Below are 27,092 nucleotides of genomic sequence, written 5' to 3' on the forward strand. Positions count from 1 at the left end.
TGAAATACATCATGAGTCAATTGAAGAACCTGTTCTCCAGTTTTCATCTGTGTCTTGGAAGATGTGGACTGTTTCAGAAACACCAGGATGATTCCTGTCTTGTCAGGGTTACATGATTTATTTATGGATCTACTTAAAATTGCTAATCTCTTGTCTCAGCCTAGAATTGCAGCCTTGTGGATAAACAGATTTTGGATCAATTAGAGAACAAAGTGTCCATTGCATCTGGAAAGAGGAAATTTGCCTGGAGACAGAGAATTAATTTCTTGGGATTTTAAATAATTAGGTGGTTTTTTTAGTGAATCAGAATAAAATTTGCATAGTTAAAGCCATGTAAATATGCTTCAATTTTCTAAGGACATGTTTAAATTGAAAACAAATGAACTGGAAAGAACTTCACTATTTGGCAATGGAATGAACTGTTTGTCCAAAGGATTGACTGGGAGATGATTTTCTTGGCTTTAACTTTCTTACATCCACAATATGATGCAACTGCTTCTCAGTGTTTCACTTCTCTCACCTGCAAATTGCAAGTTTTATTTCTCTTTTAGCTATGGCTGTTTATAAAAATCAATATTTATCGAGTCTGGCCCAGGTCTGAAGTGACAGATCCACAAATCCCCCACCGGGAGCTTTCAGTCTTTAGGTACCAACAGGAGAAAATGTACTCACCGAACAAAGTTAACATTTTCTCCCTGACTGTGCTCCAAGGGGTCAGAGGAGCCTCTGGGCTGTGAAATCTGTCCCCTGGCTCAGGTCAGGTCAGGTCAGGTCAGGTCAGATTTAAAGGAAAATCACGTGTGTGAGCAATGGAGGGGAAAACCCGGAGCAGACCTGGAGCAGGAGGTGGTGGGGCTGACACCAGTGAGGGGAAATGTATCCTGGGGAAATAATCCCAGCAACAATCACCCTGCAGAGCCACCTGCATGGGGCTGTGTGCTGGCTGAAAGGTAAACCAGCAGGAGAAATGAACCCAACACAAAAGAGATTAGAAGTCAGAGTTACAATTTAATAAAAATATTACAATAAATGCAATGGCACAAAGAGAAAGTGGTTTTAATCCACAAACCCCAGAATTATGACCCAGCCCCCTGGGGCACAAACACAGTGGGGTTTGTTGGCTCCTGTGCTGAGCCCCACATGGTTCCTCTGAGTCCAAAATAAAAGGAAGGGAAAAACCTGTTGGTGCAGATGATGGCACAGTCTGGTCGAGAGTGATGGTCGCAGTCCTGTTGAGGTTCTGCTCCTCCTCTGGATCCCACAAATGGTCCCCACGGTCTTCAAACCCCAAGACTATATCCCCTCAGGTCCAAGTGGGAATGCCCAGCACCTCCCCCAGTGCGGGGAGTTCCACACTGAGTGATCTGACTCTGTGAGTTATGGGGGATTTTTGGAATCACTGATGGCTCATGAACAGACATGACCCCTCAGGTGGGTGTGGAGGTGCCAAGGACTCCCTGGAGGGGAGTTATCCCAGCTCCTCTCCCAGGCTTCTTTCACACCCAGCTCACATCATGAGGGGTCAGGTGTGCCCTGGGCAGCTGCTGCAAATGGTCCATTGTTAAGAGTTCCTGGGAAATGAATGGAGGGTGGAGAACACACAGCTTTGGTCACACCCACACAGTGATAAACTGGTCCCACCTGCTGAACTAGGACAGGCTGTGTCTCTTTTCCCTCCAGAAATCCTACTATTCTGCCTTCTGGCGTGTCTACACCGCTGGCTATGCAGCATCAGTGACTTCACTCCTTACAGCTCTCATTGTCTTCGCTGCCTTCAGGTAAATATCATTGGGCTTTTTTTTCAGGATGTCTTAAGACACTCTAATTTCTCTCAGATTCTCTGTAGTTTTGTTTTGTGGGATTCTTTAATGATCATTTTCTAGTAATTCTAAGACGTAACAGTGTTGATGGTGACGGGTCTGACTCTTGTGCTGTAACATTTCCCTGCAGATGTTCAAACAATTTCAGCTGTTCAAACAATCCAACTGTCTGGGCACTCTGGGTCTCTTTAAGGACACCATCCAGTGGAAGTGGCCAACTTATACCACTATGAGCATAAGATAACTATTCCTGTAGTGAATGGCAAGACATACTCTGCAGAAATAATGGCTCATAGCCCTGAGTCAGAGGTGATTCTAAACTGCTCATTCCCTCTGTGAAAGGCTTTCATAACTGAGAGCTATAGAAAGGGATTTAAATAAATGCAAATATCACCTGTGATACTGTTGGACATTAAGAAATGGACGCTGGGGTTGATTTGTTCAAGCCCTCTTGGACAAGAGTTGAAGTCCCCATGGACACAGGAGGGCAGGGCACAAAAGCAGGTTGTTGGCTGGGGTGGGTTGGGTTGGCAGTCTCAAAGGTCATACCCCTTATAGATGTACCCAGGACCACGAGGTTGATATGCCCAAACCTTGAAGGATGTTCCTTCAGCTCAAGGTAAAAGTGTAGACAGGGTAATCCAGGGAAATGGAATCACGGAATCATTTAGGTTGGAAAAGATGTTTGAGCTCATAAAGCCAAACCATTAACCCAGCACTGCCAAGGCCACCATTAACCATGTCTCCAGGTGTCACATTTACATATATTTTAAATACCCACAGGGATGGTGACTCAACCACTGCCACGGGCAGGCTGTGCCACTGCTTGAAAAGCCTTTCCATCAAGAAATATTCCTTAATATTCAATCTAAACCTCCCCTGGCACAACTTGAGGCCTTTTCCTCTTGCCCTGCCTCTTGTTATCTGGGAGAAGAGACCAACTCCCACCTGGCTACAACCTCCTTTAAGGGAGTTGTAGAGAGTGAGAAGATCCACCCTGAGCCTCCTTTTCTCCAGGCTGAGCCCCCCCAGATCCCTCAGATGCTCCTCATAACACCAATGCAGTTTAAGGCAAGGCAACTCCTCTGTCAACCATCTCACAAGGTGGGACTGATACCCATTCAGCCTCCTCCTCTCTGGCCAGAAAGGGGCTGAAAAGCTTTTTGAGTCTGTTAAGCAAGACTGTTCAATAAAAAAAAGTTATTTAGAATAATTAAAAAGCACTATTGCAATACAGCCCAGGAGTCCCACAGTTACTCTCTGCTTCTGGCATCTCCTTTAATGAGTGGTGATTCAAGGACAATTACACTGGGACTTTTATTGGTTTAAACAGATAATAACTGCTCTGCTCCCTCATGTCTGTCTCCCTGACAAACAGGGGCAGATAATTTATTTGCTTTGGAAGATGTTTGCAGTTTGAATTTTGACGAGACCAGGAGAAATTTCTGTTGAAGAAGAACAATTTTTATTTTCTCTTTCCATGCCAGAAAATTCCACTGTACCCGGAATTACATCCACATGCACCTGTTTGTCTCCTTCATCTTGAGAGCTATTGCTGTTTTCACCAAAGATGCTGTTTTGTTTGCAGATGAAACTATGGACCACTGCCTAATGTCAACGGTACTGACCTTCCCCTCTCTTTTATCCTTGAATTAACATTGAATTCTTGGCATTTCTTAATGTCATTTCACTTAAATTTGCTAGAACTGAAATCTTAAAACAACACTCTATAGACCCAAAGACCAAATCCTGTGGCTGCACTCAAAGGTACATGTCTGTTGACTGTAATGAAGAGTTACAGTTTATACCATGAAAGAATTTAATCTGTAATAGAAAAGAGTATTTTCCCCTTTAAAAAAATGAAGTAAAATCAATCCAAATTATGGAACCCCAAACCTACTGAAATATCAGGAGGATTTTTTCATTCTCGTGCTGTCACATTGAATTTTGGAGAGAAACCAGATGTACTGAGAGTTGCCCTAATGGGTTTTTCTTACTCTGCACTTCCAGGTTGCTTGTAAGGCTGCAGTGGCTTTCTTCCAGTTCAGCATTTTGGCCAACTTCTTCTGGCTTCTGATGGAGGGGATTTACCTGCAGACCCTGCTCCTGCTCACCTTTGTGTCCAACAGGCAGTTCCTGGGCTGGTTCATAGTCACTGGCTGGGGTTGGTACCCCTTTCCTCTCTCTCTTATTTCGCACTTTTATTTACTGTCAGAACTGAAAAAAAATACGTGTTTTGAAACCAAAGGTGCCTGTCAAAGGTGCCACCACTCTGAGGAAAGTTGCCCATTTCTTCAGTATTGCTGCATCCAACCCCCACCATTGTATTGCCTTTCTTATCTCCTTAGTTCTTTACACCAGTCACGGTGTGGTGATTAATCCAGTCCTCAAGGGAATGAGTAATTTGATAGATTAAGTTTAAATTGTGTGAATTTGGGTTTAGGAATCAAACAATTCTTTTCTTTTTTTCTTTTCTTTTTTTTTTTTTCACCCAGAGACCTGGCTTTTAAAATATTTTTGGAGGTTTTACAGCAATTCAAATTATCTCTGATTGACAGAGTAGGAATGTGGAATATATAAACGTGCAGAGGGTCGTTTGTTGTGACTCTCAAGCACTCCTGTGCCTCACCTAAAACAGAAAAACTGAAATTGAGCTGTTACAATGGCATTTTTTTGGGCTTAGCACTGAAATCCAAGTTATCTTGAAGTAGATATTATTTTATCCTTTAAATTCAGACTCCCAGATATTATATAATGTAATTAAATATTTTTTTAGCTGCTCAACCGACTGTCTGAAATGACTCTCACCTTAATTAATCATGGCTAACTTGAGATAACAAAGGAAGATCTCAATTAATAGTGTAGTAACCCTCATTTCCTTCTAGAATCAATGGAAGGTGAGAGACATCCCAGGGGTAACTCAGATCTGAGGTGATATGGATGTTAATATTTCTCTTCATTAATTAAACAGACACCTTGAACTGAATGTGGTCCCAGCTTAAAGGACTTGAACAAAAGGCCAACATTTAGAGGGACAACTTCTGGGTCTTTTCTAAAGATCTCAAAATGGTATTTAGAAAGTTGTTGCCCGTATTTCTATAGATTTATCAGTGAAAAAGTCACTTGCTTCAGGTTAGAGTCCCTTTTGTGGCAGCTTTGAAAGTCACTCAGTCTTTGGAAATTTAATTCCACAGGAGAGCAAAAGCAATTTCTAGTTTATAGGCCTTCTTTAAAAAAATCAGTCATAAATGTAGAAGGATAAGCAGTAAAAAAATGAGGCTAGAAATCACCAGTTCCTGGATTTAATTAAATTTTCATGGAATTCTTGTCAGCTGATGAGTCTGGAGTGATTAGCAGAGACTCATTAGGACATAAACCTACTGTACAAAGAGTTGTATGTTGGCCACAATTCACAAGGTGAAAAAAAGATCCAGCTAAATAACAGTTACTGCAGCTTTCACAAGTGTTTGTAATTGATATTCAAACCTTGAAGTAATTCTGAGCACTTAATTATTAAAACAAAGTTTCACAGCACCCCCAATTATTCTCTGCTTTCAGTTAATTCTCCTGCCCTTTTATCCCTTTTTTTTTCCCTACAAATCAAGTTATTTTATGAAGCTGTTTCACAGGACCATAGAATGGATTGGGTTGGAAAAGACCTCTGAGATCATCAAGTCCAACCCTTGGTCCAACTCCAGTCCCTTTACCAGATCATGGCACTCAGTGCCACGGCCAAGCTCAGCTGAAAAACCTCCAGGGATGGTGAATCCACCCCCTCTCTGGGCAGCCCATTCCAATCCCTGAGCACTCTCTCTGCAAAGAAGTTTTTTCTGATCTCCAACTTCAATTTCCCCTGGCAGAGCTTGAGCCCATCGTGCCCCCTTGTCCTATTGCTGAGTGCCTGGGAGTTTAAAACTCTCTGCCCCATCATTTGACCTTTAATGTCTGTCCAACCTTCTGCACTGTGAAACTGTTTGGAATGAAGTTCCCATGGGCCATTCCAACCAATTCTTGTGGTCCCTGTTGGTTTGTCCAGGAGCTCCTGCTGCTGTGCTCTTTGCTTGGGTGCTCACAAGAATCCATCAACAGAACACTGGGTGAGTCAGAGCTTGGAGGAGGGAAAAGAGGACATCCTGTTTTGTATGGCATTCTTCTCTTCTGGTGAGGAAAAATAAATATGTATTAAAAAAATAACTCAAAGAAAGGGAAAAAAAAATTGTGCCGAAGTTGCGGCTCTAATCTTTACACTTTGCATGCAAATAAGTGAGAAAATAGTTTTAAGTCCTCTGATTTTGATGTCTATATATACAGGCCAATAAACCCTGGAAATATCATGAGAATTCCTGAAATTTCATTTAGTTCCCTAATGGCCAGTCCCTGAAATAATTATATTTAGGAAAATCGCTGCTTCTCTATAAAGTCAGCCATAAATTACTAACACTAATCTCTTCCAATAAGAACCTCCCAAACAAACATGTCTTGTTAAGTGGTGTCTTCTTTCATTTCCATTTAATTATTTTATTTTTATTCTATTTTAATATGAGAGCCAGATATAGAAATTGTTTATTCAAAGCTGTCCCTGAGGGTCATTTCACAGGGACGATCAGTTGGAAAAATACCATTTCACACCTTCCTGCTCAGGGCTCAGATTAATGATGCAGAGCAGTGAGAAGAGCAGGAAAGAAGTTTGAAAATACAAATGTGTATTTCTTGACTTGCTTTGATCCTTCAATCTTTACTTCTTTCAGAACACATTGCCTTTAGATTGGAGGCTTTTAAAGAAGTATCACAGAATCATAGAATCGATTAGGTTGGAAAAGACCTCCGAGATCATCGAGTCCAACCCTTGGTCCAACTCCAGTCCCTTTATCAGATCATGGCACTCAGTGCCACGGCCAATCTGCATTTAAAAAATCTCCAGGGATGGGGAATCCACCCCCTCTCTGGGCAGCCCATTCCAATGCCTGAGCACTCTCTCTGCAAAGAATTTCTTTCTGATCTCCAACTTCAATTTCCCCTGGCAGAGCTTGAGCCCATCGTGCTCCCTTGTCCTATTGCTGAGTGCCTGGGAGAAGAGACCAACCCCCACCTGGCCACAACTTCCCTTCAGGCAGTTCCAGACAGTGCTGAGGTCACCTCTGAGCCTCCTCTTCTCCAGGCTGAACACCCCCAGCTCCCTCAGCCTCTCCCCACAGCACTTGTGCTCCAGTCCCTTCTCCAGCCTCGTTGCTCTTCTCTGGCCCCGCTCCAGCCCCTCAATCTCTTTCCTGACCTGAGGGGCCCAGAACTGAACACAACACTCAAGGTGTGGCCTCCCCAAGGCAGAGTCCAGGGGAAGGGTCACTGCCCTGGGCCTGCTGGCCATGCCAGTTTGGATCCAGGCCAGGATCCCCTTGGCCTTCTTGGCCACCTGGGCACACTGGTGGCTCCTGTTGAGCTTCCTGTCCCTCAGTCCCCCCAGGTCCCTCTGCCTGGCTGCTCTCCAGCCACTCTGTGCCCAGCCTGGAGCGCTGCAGGGGGTTGGGGTGGCCAAAGGGCAGGACCCGGCACTTGGCCTTGTTGGACTCCATACCATTGGAATCAGCCCATCTCTCAAGTATGAGGGTACTAATGCTGGTGTTTAACCCTTCCTTTTCTGTGGCAGAAGTGCTTTTGTGTGCCTGGAAAGCTCACCTGGGGCAGGTCACATGACTGGTTTTGTTTGTTGTTTCAGATGTTGGGACGATGATGAGGATGGAGTGGTGTTGTGGATCATCAAGGGCCCCATCCTGATAACTGTATTAGTATGGTTATTTTTTCATTTTGCCTCGACTATCTGCACATTGATAACTCTCTGGTCTATTTTCAAAATGAGTCCTCGGGATGTAAACTTGAGAAACAAACAAAAAAAACTCCATTGATGCCACCAAGTCACCAAGTGACTCGTGATTGTATTTGTTATAATCCCTGTCCCAAACAGGGAAGGGAACCTGTCAGATCTGCGAGGTGCTGACAAGAAGCACAAGGCATTAATATCAGACCTAAAATGAGATTGAGATCCAGCATAATTTTCAGTATATTTCATGTGTAACTATCTGTTGGTGGGAAATACAATTTCAATTTCTAATGCCCTTGACTTGAGTTGTGAGCAGATCTGCACTGGTTTATGGCAGTGACTGGGGATTTCCAGTTATTTGTAGCAACTGAAGGGATGACCTGGTTTGTAGTAAATTTACAGATTTTGTGTTGTCTTTTCAGATTAACTTTATCATATTTATCAACGTGATCAGAATTCTAATCCATAAATTGAAATCACAAGAGGGAGGAGGGAGCCATTCGAGCCACTTTATGTGAGTATTTCTGGGTCTCTTAATATTGACCTGTTACTGATACAAGAAATATTTTATAGGCAGGGGCACAAAGTGTTCTACTCTTCTTCTAATGGAAAGAGAAATCCCCAGGAGAAACAGCAAAGTGAACTTTCTTTTCCATCCCAAATATCACCCCTCTCTTTTTCTTCAGGGGAAGAAGGGTGGGGTGGATGTGTTTGGGTCAATGAGAAAAGTGAAACAGAAAGTTTTACTGTAAAAGGACACAGAGTGAAAGTATAAACACCAAATGTCAGCTGATGAATCCATCTTGCTTTCAGTCCTTTCTGCAGAAATGGCCACATGGAGAAAGATGTAAATTTAAGTTAAATTTCCTTTAAATTCTTAGCAGTAACATGATGTTGATGTTCTGGTAACCAAATCCGGTCCTGTTACAAATCCCTTTACAATTAACAGGATCCTCATCAGTGCAGTCAGAGAAGGGATGAAGTGGTTGGTCACCAGTGGTGTCCCCCAGGGGTCTGTGTTGGGTCCAGTCCTGTTTAACATCTTTATTGATGATTTAGATGAGGGGATTGAGTCCATCAGCAGCAAATTTGCTGATGACACCAATTTGGGAGGGAGTGTTGACCTGCTGGAAGGCAGGAGGGCTCTGCAGAGGGATCTGGATGGACTGGAGAGATGGGCTGATTCCAATGGGATGGAGTTCAACAAGGCAAAGTGCAGGTCCTGCCCTTTGGCCACCCCAACCCCCTGCAGCGCTCCAGGCTGGGCACAGAGTGGCTGGAGAGCAGCCAGGCAGAGGGACCTGGGGGGACTGAGGGACAGGAAGCTCAACAGGAGCCACCAGTGTGCCCAGGTGGCCAAGAAGGCCAAGGGGATCCTGGCCTGGATCCAAACTAGCGTGGCCAGCAGGCCCAGGGCAGTGACCCTTCCCCTGGACTCTGCCTTGGGGAGGCCACACCTTGAGTGTTGTGTTCAGTTCTGGGCCCCTCAGGTCAGGAAAGATCTTGAGGGGCTGGAGCGGGGCCAGAGAAGAGCAACGAGGCTGGAGAAGGGACTGGAGCACAAGTGCTGTGGGGAGAGGCTGAGGGAGCTGGGGGTGTTTACCCTGGAGAAGAGGAGGCTCAGAGGTGACCTCAGCACTGTCTGGAAGTGCCTGAAGGGAAGTTCTGGCCAGGTGGGGGTTGGTCTCTTCTCCCAGGCACTCAGCAATAGGACAAGGGGGCACGATGGGCTCAAGCTCTGCCAGGGCAAATTGGAGATCAGAAAAAAATTCTTTGCAGAGAGAGTGCTCAGGCATTGGAATGGGCTGCCCAGAGAGGGGGTGGATTCACCGTCCCTGGAGATTTTTTAAACGCAGATTGGCCGTGGCACTGAGTGCCATGATCTGGTAAAGGGACTGGAGTTGGACCAAGGGTTGGACTTGATGTTGGAGGTTTTTTCCAACCCAATTGATCCTGTGTTTCTATGACGTTGCCTCCATCATGGAACTATACTCTGTATTAAAATATGTCCCAGCTGCCATCATTGATTCCATGTTTCTAACACTGCATTGTTTTCCATCCTTGCTTTGCCAGGAGACTTGCCAAATCCACCTTGCTGTTAATCCCCCTCTTTGGAGTGCACTACGTTGTCTTTGCCTTTTGCCCAGAGGGCACTGGGCTGGAAGCTCGTCTGTACATCGAGCTGGGCTTGGGTTCTTTCCAGGTGAGGGGGACAAAATGTTCAACAATCCTGAGGGGTTGGATCTGTAACACCCCCCTGGCAGGGTGGTTATCACAGCAGAGTTTATGGATGTGGCCAAATGCAACACACACATTCCATTGTACTCCCTCACCAGCTCTTCTGGGTTTTGTTCCTTTATTGTTTGAAATCTCACACTACTTTTGAGTTCTGAGTCAGAGTTTATATTAATAATTACCAAACCCCCACACAATATCTACCTTTATTGAATAACAAATGACAGAGTGCCAGGAAGACCAGTCTGTGGGTTAAGGTGAACAGATTGAAATGATTTTATATATAATAAATATAAATAAATTTAAAAAAGAGTAATAATTACTACAATAAATAAAAATTAATAAAATAAAATTAATAAAATAAAAATTAATAAAATAAAAATTAATACAATAAAAATTAATAAAATAAAAATTAATAAAATAAAAATAAAAGGAATTAAAAAATAAGGATAATACATAACAACTTGCTCTTCCCTTACCCTTTAGGAGTAGTTTATTCACTTCTTATTTTCTATACCACTACAGCACAATATCAGGGATTTCAGAGGGCCAGAGCCTGAGTGTGATATACTTTGTGATACATTTAGTCTCTATTGTAAATAGAGACTAGAGAAAACAGATGTCTCTATTTCCTTACCTGAGGGACAACTTGTTTGTAGGATAAAATATACAACAAGTTAGTCTTTACTGTCTCCAATAATATACATATAATATCACCAGTCCTTTGAGGAATTTAATCTATTAGAAAAACCTCACCTGAATTCCAATGGAAAAATGAAAACTATTACGTATTTTGCTGCCTGTTTTACTCAAATTGTGAATGAAAAATGATGTCTGTCATTGGTTCTATGCTTTAAATCCTGATTATTGGCTTTTTTTCTCCCTCCCCTCCCTGTCCCAGGGATTTGTTGTCGCTCTTCTTTATTGCTTCTCCAACGCAGAGGTGAGTAACAAGTACATGACATTATCAAAACCTTTAAAATTCATAACCCCCTCTTGCTTTTAGTTTCTTTTCCTATTTTCAGAAGAGATCTGTGCTTTGATCTGCTTCTGAAAGCATGACATACCCATGTCTTTTTTTTCCCTTGGTACCTGTGTTGACTTTATGTATATTCATCCAGCTCTGACAGGAGGACACAAAATAAACTTTGAAGCCATGACCCTTCACAAATGGTTGCTGACTTTCCTGTCAGGAGAATTCTCTGCTGCTTTGGGACTGATGTGTGTCATGATGACATCTCAATGGAAAGTTTTGATGCCCCTCAATTTCTTTATTTTCTCCTAGTACTTCCTCTTTCCTTTCTGCCTTTTCTCCTTTTCCCCTTCCCTTTTCTCCTTTTCCCCTTCCCTTTTCTCCTTTTCCCCTTTTCCCCTTTCTTTTTTCCCCTTTCCCCTTTGCCCTTTTCCCCTTTCCCCTTTGCCCCTTTGCCCTTTCTCTTTTCTCCTTTGCCCCTTTCCCCTTTGCCCCTTTCCCCTTTCTCTTTGCCCCTTTCTGCTTTGCCCTTTTCCCCTTTTTTTTCTTCCTTTCCCCCCTTTTTTTTCTTCCCCTCCCCTCTTTTTTTCTTCCCTTCCCCTCTTTTTTTCTTCCCTTCCCCCCCTTTTTCTTCCTTTCCCCCCTTTTTTTCTTCCTTTCCCCCCTTTTTTTCTTCCTTTCCCCCCTTTTTTTCTTCCTTTCCCCCCTTTTTTTTCTTCCTTTCCCCCCTTTTTTTTCTTCCTTTCCCCCCTTTTTTTTCTTCCTTTCCCCCCTTTTTTTTCTTCCTTTCCCCCCTTTTTTTTCTTCCTTTCCCCCCTTTTTTTTCTTCCTTTCCCCCCTTTTTTTTCTTCCTTTCCCCCCTTTTTTTTCTTCCTTTCCCCTTCTTTCCCCTTCTTTCCCCTTCCCCCTTCCCAGGATGGCCTGTGCATTCAATATTTTGTTCAAACACTTTCTTTCCTGGTTTCACAACCCTGTTAGAATTTGGATAAGTTCCCTGCAGTACATTTTAGCTTCTGACTTCAAAACCAAACTATATTTTCTGGCACCTCCTCCAAAAGAGCAGAGTGAATCAAAATTGATGAGGAAATGTAAAACCACAACTAATCCTCAGAAAAGGGTGGAGGTTGGACAAGAAGAATCACCAACTAACAGTGGCTCAAGTGTCCCCACTAGCTCAGACTGGACACTTCTCATAGAATAATAGAATCAAAGACCTCCAAGGCCATCGAGTCCAACCTTTGATCCCCATCCTGTCACCCAGCCCAGAGCACTGAGTGACACCTCCAGGGATGGGAACTCCCCCACCTGCCTGGGCAGCCCCTTCCAAGGCTTGACAACCTTTCAGTGTAGAAATTCTTCCTGATGTTCAACCTGAACCTCCCCTGGCACATCTTGAGGCCGTTTCTTCTCACCTTGTCACTTGTCTGGGAGAAAAGGCTGACCCCCACCTACAAAGTACTGTCTGGTGGTTCTAGAGAGCAAAAAGATCAGCCCTGAGCCTCCTTTTCTCCAGATTAAACACCCCCAGCTCCCTCAGGTCTGACTCTCTAGACCCTTCATCAGCTTCATGACCCTTCTCTGGACACTCTGCAGCACCTCACAGGGATGCAGCAGGTTAAATGTGGGTGCAGTTAATCCTACCCATGGATGAACAATGCCTAAAATCCATTTGTTACTTAGGAAAACAATTTATAATGGCCATTCCAGTGCTGTTCTGCCAGAGGGCCTCCAAGACTAGCTATAAACATAGAATGCTCCACTTCCCACCTGCCTTCTGCACCCACAGACTCCTTGCCAACAACCTTTTAATTGCTTGCATATTGAATGTCACAACACACAAATTCAGGAGGTGTTAAAAAAGGGACAGGCAGGGTGTGATCTCTGGCCCAAGACTAAGTTGCGTTGGCTTATGTCCATGCTGCTTGGGATAACTGCTCCTGGAGCAGCTTGGCCACTCGTTCCCACTTGGCAGTGAACCTGTTATGGCTCCCTGCAATCCTAAAATTAATCATTATTTTCTGTGTGTGTGTGTTTGTTCAGTTTTAAGTATCTGTGACAATGTGAGAGACTGTGCTGCTGCCAAGGAACTGAGGGCTGGGAATGTGCAACAGGAATTCTGAAGGGCCTTGAGTTTGCTGGGATAATCCTGGATTGGTGGAGGAAACCTCTCTTTTATTTATTAGGCTTGAAATATCCAGAGGGCACGTTCTGTCCATATGTGAAGCTTCACACGAGCTGGTGTGATAAATATTGTCAGGGACTTTCAGGGAGCCCTGATGCCCAAATGTACTTCTGTGTGTCATACTCTGAATTTTTGAACTTAGGTCTGTTTATTTCCAAAGGTGAAGAGGGACTGTGCTGGTTTAAAGGTGAACCAGCAGGGGAAATGAACTCACCACGAGAGAGATTATAAGTCAGAGCTAAAATTTAATAATAACACTACAATAAATACACTGACACATAAGGGAAATTGCTTTCAACTCACAAAACCCCAGCAGTATAACCCAGTGTCCTGGGGCACAAACCTACAGGGGTTTGTTTGCCCTTGTGCTGAGACCCCTGTGGTTCCTCCAAGTCCAAAGCAAAAGGAAGTGGAAAATCTCTTGGTGCAGGTGAGGGCTGTGGTCTGGTCAAGAGTGGCAGCTGTAGTCTGGTCAAGAGCGGTGATCTCCTCCTGTCAAGGTCCTGCTGCTCCTCTGGTTCTGAGAAGAAGTTCCCGAGGTCTTCTTACCTACCACTTATGTGCCCTCAGGGAGCACCCAGTCCCTCCCCCAGGGCGGGGACTCACACAATGGGTGATTAACTCTGGGAGCCAGGGGGGAACTGACCTGTTGATGGCCCATTGGCAGCCACGCCCCCCCCCCCTCACCCCAACCCCCCCCCCCCCCCCCCCCCCTCCCAGGCTGGGTGTGAAGGTGATAATGACTCCCTGGGCAGCTGCTGCTAATGGTTCATTGTCCTTGGGGAATGGATAGAGGGGGGAGAATACACAGCTTTGATCACCCCCACTCAGTGTTAACTGGTCCCTCCTGCTGAACTAGGACACTTATTAGGCTTGAAATATCCAGAGGGCACGTTCTGTCCATATGTGAAGCTACACATGAGCTGGTGTGATAAATATTGTCAGGGACTTTCAGGGAGCCCTGATGCCCAAATGTACTTCTGTGTGTCATACTCTGAATTTTTGAACTCAGGTTTGTTTATTTTCAAAGGTGAAGAGGGACACAGTTCAAGTTCTTCTAAAAATGTGTGAAGGGTTAATCCCAACTTTTTTGGGTGCTTTTGTGCCTCTGGGCTAAGTGGCCAGGTGGACATTCTGGCATATTTTACCTTCCATTTCCACCAGGCTTTAATTTTCTATGTTTTTAACTTCCCTTTCTATAGGTCCAAACTGAACTGAAGAAACAGCTGTGCAAGTGGCAGCACCAGGAATACCTGACCTTCACCCACAAACATGGGACTCTGTCCAGAGAAAACAGTCCTGTCAACTACGTCACTCAGTTATCGCTGCTGGAGAAAATCAGCCCCCAGAGGAAAACCTCTGTGTTCCACAATGGGGTAACTACTGTCTGAGGCTTTCCAGCTGTGACATTGGAATGGACTACCTAAGGGATGGCCAGCTGCATCCTTTTGGCTTTCCATAGTGGGAATTCTGTAAATTCCTTGTCCTGGATGTGAGTCCCAACTCTGGTTCTCTCTCTCCTTAAGTATATAAAATCTACTTGTTTTGTTGTGAAAATCCAGGCCTGGAGATGGTGTGAATCAACAGGTTAGCACCTTCACACCCTTAAAAAAAACCCAAACACATTAACTCCCTCCTGGCCCAGAATCTTTGTCCTGTCTTCCCAAAATTTCTGATTTTCAAGTGCATTTTTCCTAATCTTCAGTTGAAAGAGTCATTTGGTGGCCAAGCTTTGCCCTAATAATTACTGGATGTGGCACTGAGTGCCATGATCTAGTAATCAAAGTGGGGTTGGATCAAGGGTTGGACTTGATGATCTGAGGTCTCTTCCAACCCAACTGATTGTATTCTGTGATTCTATTCTATGATTCTATGAATTACTGATGTTGTTTTGAGACAGTCTGAGTCAATTTAGTGGAAATTAAGCACATAAATTTGCTAAGAACCTGCTTGTGGAATAGCAGCCTCTTTTAAAAGGACTCTCAAGGTGTCTCAAGTGCCACAAAAAATGTGAGTTACAGTATCTGCTTGGGTTTTTTATTCCATGCATATTGAAAACAGGTCAGAGGATCCCAAACCCTTTCTCGTCCATGGGAAAAATATGGATCAGCTTGAATATTAGGCTGGTTCTGAGTGAAGGAAGAAATGAGAGCAAAGTCAGTGTCCAGCTGGGCTACCTTGTGCTCAGAATGACTGATCAACCTGGTCCTTGTGAGCTGGAACAGACCTGCCACCACAACCTTAAAGACTGGATGGATCCATCAGTGAAACACACAATTCAAGGTTTTGTGCTTTTGGGGGGACCTGCTTTTGAGGACTGAGTTGCTGTGAGAGCTGTGATTGTCTCAGTCCTGCCCAGTGTTTTGCCTTTTTTCTTCAGGACTGAGCTGCACTCTACCTCAACCTCTCCAAAAGTAAAGAAAGGTACACAAGATACTCTTCCTATCAGGACAGGACCATTCCCAGGAGAACCTGCATCAGCCTTCGAAGCTCTGCTGGAGACCACAGCCATTCATGTACCCTCTGGCTTTCTGGGAGCTGCAGTATCAGTTTAGCTTAAAAAAAAAATGTTCCAGTCCCTCAATTTGTTCTGCTCTTGGCTAATTATTTAGTTGAACAGGCATTTGACTTGTGGAAACCTCTTTGTTGATTTTAGGTGCTTCATCTTTAGTTCTGTTATTAGAGCAGAGATAAATTGTTTCTATAAATAGGATTCAAATGAGTTATTTATTAATCAGGCATTTAACTCATCTGTCCCAGTGAATTGTGAGTTCTTTGTAAGGAGTAATTTTGTCTATTCTGACCTCCCTATCATTTTTACTTGTAAATGTAACCTTTGTGTCTGTGTTTTGTTGCTGACAGTAGTAATGAGAACACATTTGTGTGAGGTACAGCTACAAAGTGCAAGTGATAATTACAGCTATTGTGAGTAAAAAAATTTAATTTCTGTCAGTTTGGGTATTTCATTTCAGACCTTATAAAAAAAAATAATCCTGGGGAGTGCAAAAGTTTCGTGGATAAAGATTTTGTTTGGGCTGTGAAAAGGTTGCTGATCCCCATCTGATGCCACACCAGAGGGTATGATGGAGTGTGGATGAGTCAGGAATGCTCCAGGGTTATCCTCCTTCACAGAAGGTTTGGAAAGGCAGCAAAAGGTCCTCACAGGCTGTGATGAGCAGTGCTGTGCTGTGTGTTCTGTGTGGAGCCACTGCCACCTCCTGGAGCTGGGAATGCTCTTGGTCTGTTGGGATGTGAGCAACCAGAAAGCCAGGCAGTGCCCCAAAAATGCCCCCTGCTCTGAGCCAGGCAGGAACCTGAGCTACAGCCCCTCCTGAGGGAGAGTAAATGACTCCCAAAGGGCAGCTGCAACGGATCTCTGAACTACATCAGCCAGGAAAAGCTGCTTTTCTCTTCCTCTAATCCACTGGTGTCTTTACTCAGTTTAACTCATCAACTTTTATCTTTAAATTCCTTTACATGACAACCTGGAAAGATCAAAACCAGCTGTTTTAGTTGGGGTTTCTTTTGGTGTTGCAGCAAAGCCAGGTTGTTAAGGTAACTGAATTTCTCCCTGAGAGCAGAATTTTAACTCTGGCAGTGTCAGCATATCTGACACTGTGTGGGCTCCTGAAAAAAAGAAATCCTTCCACCAGGTAACTTGACCTGTGGGCTCCTGAAAAAAAGAAATCCTTCCAGCAGGTGACTTGACCTGCTTTGCTGGTGCAGAGCTCCCGAATGCACCCAGGGCAGGAATTATTGGGGCATCTGAGTAAGAATTTTTCAGTTGCAGAAAAAACACCTGAATTCAAGGCAATCTGCTCCTTGGTGTGTTGACAGACCTTGCAAATGAGGATTTCCTCATTTAAACCAGATTTTTGGTGCTGTTGTGTGGCACGGTGTCTTTAAAATCGTGGGTACCTACATTGGGCTTCTACAGTCAGCTGAAATACCTTTGGAGCTGCCTTGCCTTTCTTTGTCTCTCAACTGTAAAAGGAGCACAAAAAAAACCATTTAGAGTAGATGGAGATTTTAGAAATCAGACTTTTTCCAAGATCTCTGTTCTGCATTGCTTATCAACATGATTAGTGAGATGCCAACAAATGCAGCCCTTCTGCATGTGGGGGAAAGGGGAGACACATCCTGTGCCCGCCATGCACCCTGAAAGAAGGGGCTGAGGCTGCCTCAGGTCACCCAGGAAATCCATGTAAAAGGGTTACCAAAGGGTATTTACAGGGATTTGAAACACAGCAAAAAAGAAAATCCATATACCTGCCCTGCCCCTCCCAAATTGGCCCCTTCTCAGCCCAGTCCTGTCTCAGCAGTGCTGTAGGATGGGGATCTGCTGCTCCCTGACACATCCCTGACCTCACTCCCCATAATTGTGTGTCCACTTCCCCACCAAAGGACAAAGCTCCAGATGTCTGTACTTTGGCTAGTGAGGGAGGATAACAGTGGAAAGAGGTAGCCTGTATGGAGGATTCTGAGGGACAGACAGACTTACAGGGGCTGAAGTAGAGGATAAAGATGGGAAAATATCAGAAATAGGTCATCTTCTGTGGAGTCCTCTGTTTCAGTGGTGAGAATGCTCCTGATATTCGAAAAATTAACCTAATTATTAATTCTTTAGGTTTCCTTTGGCTATAAATGAAATGAAGCCTTGAAGGGTATCAGGAATTATAGAGACCAATTTTTTCTCACCCTTGCCAACTGGCAATGTCTTTGTTTGAGGACAACAGAATTTGTTCTCCTGTTTAGATCCCTTAGAAATAATATATAGGTCCCCAAAGACCTGTGGGTCAACACTCAGAGGCACAGGGGCTTTTGGTTGCTGTGAAGAATGTGCTGCACTTGTGTTGGTGATATTAAAGCTCAGTCAGGTGTGATGCTGATGCAGGGAGTGAGCACTTCCCTCATGCCACTCCACTGGCTGATGGGGAAGGAAGAGGGTGCACGGCCCACTAATGGCAAAGACTTCACTCCTGGTTGCTCCAGACCTGCCTTTGCCCATCAGAATCCAGGGACTCCTCACAAGGAAAGAAGCAAATTTTAGGTCCCCCCAAAAACCCTCCATCCTGTTGCTTCAGGAAAAAAATACACTACCCTGTAACTTCACAGACCAAAAGTTCTCTTTGGTGCAATTTTATATCAGAACAGACTTATACAAAATGATAATACATTTATTGTGTCATCTACAGCAGTATACATGTTAAAAACAATTTCTCAAAACACAAAAAAGGTTAGAAAGCAGCAATTGATATCTGTGTTTCCACCTCATAACAAAGCTGAATAACCCCCGATCCCGTTACCAATTAAACCAATTTTGACCAAAAAAAGGTCAGTATTTGACCCAACAGGCCATAACTTTGTACCTTGACACAGTCAAAAGCCAAAATACAGCTTTCCATCCAATAATGTGGTACTTCTCAGAGCTAAAGCATGTTGCATTGCCACTAAATTGACAAGGAGAAGGGAAAAGAGAATGAACACACCAAATAGTTGTTTTTACAGATTATACTGATACACAAAGGCCTCTTGAGACTTCTCTGCAAGCACAAAGTCCATTGGGAAAGGCATATGCAGAAGCCTAAGTAATTTCAGACACTGAAGAGTGTCATATCACACAGTGTCATATCACACAGTAATTCTTCACATGGATGAATTCCCCAAAAGAAAGCCAATGGGAAATTGCAGTTTGAATCATAAGAAGGTGAAAGACCACGAGGTTCAAAACATTGTCCAAGCTCTGCTGGTGTGTTTTCATACACAAAGTACAATGTGTATTTAGCTGAACGTAGCTCTTTAGGACAGATACACACGGAGCTTAACATCAGAGCATCGTTACCTGCATCCTCCAGATCTTCCTGACTTGCCCTTAAATGCAAATCTGAACTGGCTGCATGTACCTGACTGCTGAAAGCAGAGGGTAAAATCCTCACTTTTTTGTTTGTTTATTTTTTCCATTGCATGTGCACTCTACAATATGGTTTGTTTCTGGACACAGAAGTGCTGGTCATATGGACACAACCTGACAGAGAGAACAAGATTTCTTGAAAACTCTTAACTCTTCATTAGGCATAACACCTCCCCCAGGGCTGGCTGGTAATACCCAACAGGAGCCACCCCCAAGTTTTTCAAGGCCATTATTTCTCAGCATGCATGAAACAGAACAATAGTGCCCAGGCAAAGTTGGCAGGGAAAACTCATCTCTCTCCAGGCTTCCACAGTGTGAACATCTGTCTCCAATCTGGCCACCTCGAGCTCCTGGTGCAAAGAAACACTTGCAAAGCGTGAATCATCTCGCCCTTGAGCAGACACCAAAAATGGGTTTGATGCTTGTACCCTGAAGCTGCTCTTCTCTCTCCTATGACTACAAAGGCAAAGTGGAGAAACCGGATGGAAGGGAGACTCCTTCTCCACTGATGTCTAAAGTGGAGGGGTGTGGCTGTGTCCTTGCCTGTCTGCTTAGGGCCACCAGATCTTTCCCAGGCCAGAATCCCTAATGCTGGAAGTGCCAGATGTTGAAAGGGACACGTGTCTAATATAGCCCTTGATATTTAACTCCTAAGGAAGAAAATTACTTAAAAGCAGATATTTGATTGGGTGGGGTTTTTTTTTTTTGCATACTGTGCATTTCTACAGCTGTAGAAACAGGACCCCAAGAGACTCTGCACTTACAGAAATAAAGTCCAGTATCTGAGTCTGGAACTGAATTCCACGCAGGGAGTTTATCTCTTTCCAAGATATTCACACAGAGCTCATCGATGTGACTTAGGAACAACAGGAGACTTTAATCTTGTCTGGGAGATGGAGACCAAGCAGGGTCCCTTGTGGTGTCCATAAATCCTGCTCTTTCTCTTCTTACTACCTGGTCTTGCTTCCCTTTAGACCTTCCACGTTATAATTGTTCTCTTGAGGACACATTCATTGTCTGACACAGAAGATGATTATAAGCTTGATATTAATAATATAAACATACATTTCTCTGGAAGCCTTTTCCACACGAGAAAAATGAAATCCCATATTCAAACCAAGGAAGACAATCATAATTTATGGAACTTTCTAAGTTTTTGAGCTGTGGAAGCCTTTGAATAAGACATGTAAGATTAAATAGGAGCCTTCCAAGCATCTATTGCCATATACAAAGAATTAATTTATTATCTTTAATCATCTTTCATGAACACTTCAGAAATAGTCTCTGGGCTCTGAAGTCTTCACAGACCACAGGTTAAAAGCCTCTGATACCTGCAGTTGTTTCTGAAACACTACTGAAAACAATTTCAAATAAGGCAAATAAAGCCAATTAAAGTAATGAGGTTTCCACTTCTTTTATTGCCACTGTTTGCTGAAGTCACTCAGGACAACCTTTTTTTTTTAACAGGGGAAAAAGTGCAAGTGCACCAGGAGAGGTTTCATTTTGATGTAAAGAAGAAATTTTTTCAGGGTGGTTGTACAGTCCCCATTGGTGGAGGTTTCCAAGAGGTGACTGGACAGGGCACTAAATAACCCCATCTAGGCTCCCTTTCTCAAGAAAGGCTGAACCAGATGGTCATTCAAGGTCACTTCCAGCCTTGGTTGTTGATTGTCCAAACTGCCCTGCATTCCCTTCTGGAAGGTACCTCACGCTTGCCATTGATGATGGAGAGAGTCTGGGGAGTGTCACCTTTGCAAATGTGATCTCAAATCACTTCTTGCCCAGTTCTGGTGGTTGGTTGGCCTTTAGTTGCAATGAGAGACAGATGCTGAAAAGAGGAGCCAGACACCAAATAGAGTGTCTGAATTTCACTTCCAAACTGCACCTCTTTTGCATTTTCCTCTGGACTCTCCTGCCTTCATCTCTATCCTTTCTCCCACCACCCCATTTACACACCTGGGTTTCAAATACAAACTCTCAGATGATGCAGAGGAACTTGGCTATTTTTCCTCTGTGAAATAAAACTAAGCATTTAAGTTCCTTTACCTGGGCTCTGAATTCCAGATATAATAAATGTAGGTGAAGGTAAAAGGAGGTGAGGTCACCATGTAGCAATGAAAAAAAGCCTTGTCCTTTACAATATAGTTTGCACTGTTCATTTTGGGATGTTAATTGTCCTGTAGTACCAGCACTCCACATTGACAAGTGGTCAGCTACAGTAAATAGTCACAAAAGCCACAGCACAGAATTTTTTTGTACATTTAGAAAAGCAAAATAAGGAACTTAGACAAGGAATACGTTATGGACATGGTAGAAAAAAAATGGCTCAAGGAGCACTGCACATTGTTTGCCTTCTAACTGTGTTTTACTTTCACAACACAGCCTTTCTTGCTCCAAAATATATTTCACAGTGAGAAATCAAACAAAGAACTGTTACACTCAGTTGGTATTTACACACCCTCAAAGCAAACCACCTGCTGGTTCCTTCCCCCTGGAGCAAATGGAAGCAAAGCCACTGGGAGCGGTGGCCGTGCCTGGGCAGCCCCTGCCCCTGCCATTCAACAGAAAGGGTTCTTGAGAGCTGATTTGTGCCACAGCACCAGAGTCTGCTTTCAGTAACTGTGCACCTCAAGAATGATCTTTCCAGCAACACTGAGAAGGTTCAGGTGACCAAGGAAAGCCACATCTGCAAGGGATCGACACTTCGGATAAATCAAACCAAGATAGAAAGGGGATTTTTTGAAATATTATATATTTGATACAACTTCTTCTAGTAAATTCAGTGCTGGTGAAAGGTACCAAAGACTTCAATTTGTCCACACAGAGTCTGCAACAGCAGAAATGTGACCTCTACTGCTCTCCAGCTTGTCTTGCTCCTGAGCATTGGCTCAAGGAATTAAGAGGCAAGTCCAAGTTTCCATGACTGTTCTGTCCCTGCGTTCTCTTGCTGAGACCACCAAAATTAACAGTAATAACAACATGCTGAGGTCAAATCCCAATCCAAAATTAAATGTGGCTTATTCTAATGTTCACAACAGTTCTCTGAACCGGTTTTAATTTAGCTGAGGACATGGTCTGCAGTGTGCAGGATTGGAGGGTGGGGTTGGTGATGTGGACATTTGCCCATGAGGCACTGGGCTGAGATCCACCCACTCAAATTGCAGAGCACTGCAGGATGGGGCAGGGAAACTACAGAATTCTGAATTAAATCAGAAAAATTTTCAACAAGAGAAACAACAACAAAAATAAACAATAATGATCCAAACACCTTCGTGCTCTGGAGGGAGACATGGCAAAAAGTCTCAGCTAGAGGCTGGACATCAACATCTTTTTCTCAAAAGTTCTAATTTATTAGTGCTTGAAAATTGGGTACTAATCATTCATGCAAAATATAGCTTTTGATTTTTTTTTAAATAATACACTTACAGTGTTGTCAATATAATACTTGTGAAAGCTCCCACCACAGAAAATACAACCTTAATGTTACCTGTTCATTCATTTAACATTAGATTTAAAAACTGGCAGACTGCAAAGTGCATCATTCCTCAGAAAACTTTCTCAAAGAGCTTTTAGGAGCATCTCGTGAGAGAAGAAGGGCCAATCCACCAGTTAAAAACAGACTTCAGTGACTGTTGCAGAGAGTTGGGGAGAGGGGGGCAAATTCTCCTCTTGGAGCAGCAAATCAGTCCTGGAGACATGAAAAAAAAAGTTGTCTGGATCCTACAAATGCCACTTAAAAATGGGAGTATACTGGAAGTGGTTTAAACTGTTTACTGGTCCTCTGTGCAGGGGTGGATTTCACATGACAGGAGTGTAACCATCTCATAGGAGCATGATCCTGTGTCAATATAACCTCAATCAGTATTTCCATTTCAATTTATTTTTACATTCATTTAGACTGCTACATGTGAGAGCAGATTATATCCCACAAAGCACTGCATGTATTGAGTATTATTACAATTAATATTCTTTTCACAACCTTCTGAGACCTTTATCTCTCCTTTTAAAAAAAAAATTAAACTCGGATTATTTTTAAAAACCTTTGCTTAAAATGACATTAAAACTTTTTTTTTTGTACTTAAACCAACAAAACCCAGTGAAATTAAAAGCTCACACTCAGCTGACACTAAAATTCCAAGTCTTCTTTCACTTTTTTGTTGGGTTTTGTTTTGTTTTTTTTTAGTTCATGACCATGTCAACTAACACCAAAGAGCAAGCCTGAATTTTGAATTTCCTGGTTACTATTAGTTTCAGTTCAACACTTCACATTTAAAGTGTCATTTCCACTTTTGTTTTTAATATATGCATACACATACACGCACATATATATATATTTTATATATATATATATCTCAGTTCATAAATCCGAAGTGATGTGAGCATTAGGATGGTCCTCAAAGCCTTTCATGCTCTGTATGAAGGCTCTTAAGAATTGACATCATCAACACTGGATTGAAGTAGGTAAGTACCAGTCGTGGCTTTAACTACAAGGCAAAGGTTGAAAGAACATTCTAGTTCCTCCCAAAGAAAAGCAGTAAGACCATTGGTGCTTAAACAACAAACAGAATGTCCAAAAAGAGACAAAACTGCCAGGTGTGGGAAGTCCTCCAAAGTCTTTCGCTTTTCCTTCCATGCCATTGCTGAGTTGCTCATTGCTCACCCAATGCAGGTGACTTTGACCTTCCAGGGTGATGGTCCCAGATCCAGCCAAGGAGGTCCCGGAGGCACCACATTGTGTGACAGCACGACCCCAAACCACCAATGCCACATTTGGCCACAAGATGCAGAGGGTCCAAGGTCATCTGCAGGGAAAGGCCACCCTGGAACTGACTTTTGCTCTTAAGGTGGGAGGGAAGGGACAGTTATTTTTCGTTATTCAAAGAATCCAAATGATCAATCAATCAATCAATCAATCAATGTCAAAAATATATCTCAACTGCAGGGCCCTTTTAGAAAATTCACAGCTTAGCCAGAACAGAAAGCAATGTCAGAAGTGTCCCTGGGTACAGAAAAAGACAAAGGATCCCATTGCTCTTGCCTGAAGTTCCTGCAGCGAGAGGCAGTTTCACATTGGCACAGCTGTTTCTTTAAGTCCACTGGGAGCATCTGATTAAAACCAGCCAGGAACTTAAATTTTCCACAGCTCTTCCTGAATGAGCTGGTTTGATTAACCCAAGCAACATTAGCTCCTTCTTAAGACTCAAAAGAGAAACACTGCAGAACTTCACGTGCCAAAAGACAGGGACAGGCTGAGACAGGGTTGACTTGGAGGGGAAAAAAAATAGGCAAATCCAACCCAAAATGGAAACCAAGTTGGAAAATGACAACAGTCATGTCCATTCACAGACTGGCACCAGTTGGGCAACCAAGGATCACAACTGCACAGCAACCACTTGGTACTTGGGACAGACATGGATCACTCGCAGATGCTCTGAAATGGGAAGAGTTGAGTGGGTGGGTGTGGCCTCTGGTTTGTCTTGGAAACATTCCCCATTTATGGCCTGGAGTACAGCTGGGTATTTACAGTGACTGGTAAAAAGAGATATTATATACACATTTCCTTTGCTTGAGGAGAGGAGAGGAGAGGAGAGGAGAGGAGAGGAGAGGAGAGGAGAGGAGAGGAGAGGAGAGGAGAGGAGAGGAGAGGAGAGGAGAGGAGAGGAGAGGAGAGGAGAGGAGAGGAGAGGAGAGGAGAGGAGAGGAGAGGAGAGGAGAGGAGAGGAGAGGAGAGGAGAGGAGAGGAGAGGAGAGGAGAGGAAAAAGGAGAGGAGAGGAAAAAGGAGAGGAAAAGAAAAAGGAGAGGAAAAAGGAGAGGGATAATGGAGAGGAAAAAGGAGAGGAAAAAAGAGAGGGAAAATTGAGAGGAAAAAGGAGAGGAAAAAGGAGAGGAAAAAGGAGAGGGATAATGGAGAGGAAAAAGGAGAGGAAAAAAGAGAGGGAAAATTGAGAGGAAAAAGGAGAGGAAAAAGGAGAGGAAAAAGCAGAGAAAAAAGGAGAGGAAAAAGGAGAGGAAAAAGGAGAGGAAAAAGGAGAGGAAAAAGGAGAGGAAAAAGGAGAGGAAACAGGAGAGACCTACACCACCACCACAATGATTATTTCACTTTTTTTCTGTCTAAAGGGACGGTTTTTGGTTTGCTCCTTGCTGGGTGTGCTCCTCAGCTGCTCATGTCGCCAGGTTCTCCGCATTTATGCTGGACATCCGAATCTGAGAGCTGCTCTTGCTCAGAATGGACAGTTGTGTCCCCCCGTTCACTCCGCTGCTCGCTAGAGAAGGATGACGATGCTTGAAATCCACAGCAAAATACCGGTTGACTTTCCAGCTCCTCCATTTTCTCTTTATTTCTGATTGCACCTTTAGGGAGAAACTTCAAAAGGTCATTTTTTATGTACTTAGCCGCTCGAGGACATGCTGACAAATTATCAAGATTAGAAAAAAACCCCACAGTTCCACAGAACTATTTTTAAGGCTGTTGTTAAACTCCTCACTTCAGCAAAATCGGAAGTGGCTTCTCCGTGCCATGTAGTGGGAACTACGGCCCAGGATCTGTGTCTCTGACTTCAGGAAATTTGGGATCAGCCTAGAGGTGCATAAAGACCTGTTCAACACTAAGTCCAACATGAAGGAAAGTGTGTTTTCATCAGTGGCCTGTACCAAAGTCATCATTGAAACAGCCTGTCCACACGGGCAGATTGTCTCCCACCTGCCATTAATGGATGGATGCCCAAGGCAGACCTTGCCTCCTGCTTTCAGATCATCTCAAAGCAGACACCAGCTCTGGGATTAATAAGCATCTGTGACACCCTCCTTGTCTTGAGAGTATTTTATGGGCACCCACAGTAAATCACTAAGAATAAAACAATCCATGGTTAGAAGTTCAGTTAGGGAAGAAGCAAATAATTCCACAGCTTTGCTCCTGTTCATTCATCACCAATTTCCTGGCAATCTGCTAGGTGAGCATGTGTGTATGTATAGATAAGATAGGAAAGATTTAATGTAAGGAAGATCACATAAGCTCAGACCAGAATTTACTGGGTCTGTTACTCATCCCTGACAGTGCCCTGTAGCACATTTCTGAATGAAATAGTACAAGGAAATGTGTAGAGATACTTTCCCAGTATATTTTTCCAGTCTTCAACGAGCTGCTGTGGCAAAGATGTTCTTACTGGCTTTAGCAGCCAGTACTAGATTTCCCTAGACTAGAAGAAATGTTAAAATGGATCACCATAAGCCAAAATGCTAAATAAGTCCTTTAACTGTACCTCTAAATTCCTATTTTTCTTGTTGTATAGATAATTATAGATTAGATTGAGTATGGAGTTATATTACCCCTGTAAAAAGAAAATAGTGTTGGCATCTTGGACAGTGTAATTAATATACCAAAGGTGAATCCTATCCTGCCCTAACAAATTTAGTGAGGCACAAGACAGTTTCTAATTACCATTCTCTAATGTCCTGAGAGGTAAAATGGTTTTAATTAATCTGGGTGGGTTGGTTTGGCTAAGAACTACCCCCCCAACTTCTTCCAAGGAGTTCCAGGAAATCTGACACACTGTGCATGTTATCCTGGAAGGAGTTTATCTCCAGGCTGGTTTTAGACAAGACCTTTTGGCAATTCTTTTAGCATTCAAGGAAGGTAATGGGTGAAACCACAACTCTAAGTGGGAGATTTAGATATTCAGTAAGAGCAGCTGGTGAAGTATGAATGCAGTCACAATTCCACCAAGGCATGATCCAGATCTCACCCTCTGAGCTACCTGGGATTGTCTGAGCTGCCAATAATGCTTTGATAGCCCTGTTGGGTCCTTTCAAAGTCATTTTGACTAAGCCCATGAGCAAAGATGACCCTACACGTTTGTTTGATGAGCTTGGAGATTGTTGTGGTTATCTGAGAAGGAATCGCTTGGATCAAGGACTTGGAGACCTTTTGTACTAGAGATCAGCTCTTGCAGGCCATGCATGAGCAAGCACAGAACACCTGCTGCACTCAGCCCCCTTGGAAAGAAGGTGATTTTAGTGATTTTAGAAAAATGCTTGTGTTGGACTGCACAAGAGATGTGAATCAGTGAGGGAGAGAATGGATGAACTCTGGATAACCCTCTCAAGGCTGCCTTGAGGAGGGAACCACTTTTCTGTTATTTCAGAACATAATGACCTC

At 43.4% G+C, this 27,092-nt stretch overlaps 2 protein-coding genes across 10 annotated transcripts in view; one reads left to right on the top strand and one right to left on the bottom strand.

Moving 5' to 3' along the window:
- The window catches only part of LOC139674057 (vasoactive intestinal polypeptide receptor 1-like), a 31,243-nt gene extending 16,827 nt beyond the window's left edge, over nt 1-14,416 (top strand). The window contains exons 5-13 of the mRNA XM_071560168.1: nt 1,681-1,778; nt 3,308-3,440; nt 3,831-3,984; nt 5,857-5,917; nt 7,534-7,603; nt 8,058-8,149; nt 9,709-9,838; nt 10,772-10,813; nt 14,228-14,416. Of these exons, the coding sequence (XP_071416269.1) occupies nt 1,681-1,778; nt 3,308-3,440; nt 3,831-3,984; nt 5,857-5,917; nt 7,534-7,603; nt 8,058-8,149; nt 9,709-9,838; nt 10,772-10,813; nt 14,228-14,416 (969 nt within the window). The remainder of the gene's footprint in view (nt 1-1,680; nt 1,779-3,307; nt 3,441-3,830; nt 3,985-5,856; nt 5,918-7,533; nt 7,604-8,057; nt 8,150-9,708; nt 9,839-10,771; nt 10,814-14,227) is intronic.
- Nucleotides 14,417-24,662: 10,246 nt separating this feature from the next.
- The window catches only part of ADCYAP1R1 (ADCYAP receptor type I), a 148,417-nt gene continuing 145,987 nt past the window's right edge, over nt 24,663-27,092 (bottom strand). For 6 of the 9 annotated variants that reach the window (XM_071559880.1, XM_071559886.1, XM_071559884.1 and 3 more), the window contains one exon: nt 24,663-25,301. In XM_071559880.1, coding sequence (XP_071415981.1) covers nt 25,092-25,301 — 210 coding nt within the window. In that variant the 3' untranslated portion in view covers nt 24,663-25,091. The remainder of the gene's footprint in view (nt 25,302-27,092) is intronic. The other 3 variants (XM_071559887.1, XM_071559885.1, XM_071559883.1) reach the window with 1 other exon arrangement.

Source organism: Pithys albifrons, chromosome 7 (assembly GCF_047495875.1).
Source record: "Pithys albifrons albifrons isolate INPA30051 chromosome 7, PitAlb_v1, whole genome shotgun sequence".
Lineage (NCBI taxonomy): Eukaryota > Metazoa > Chordata > Aves > Passeriformes > Thamnophilidae > Pithys > Pithys albifrons.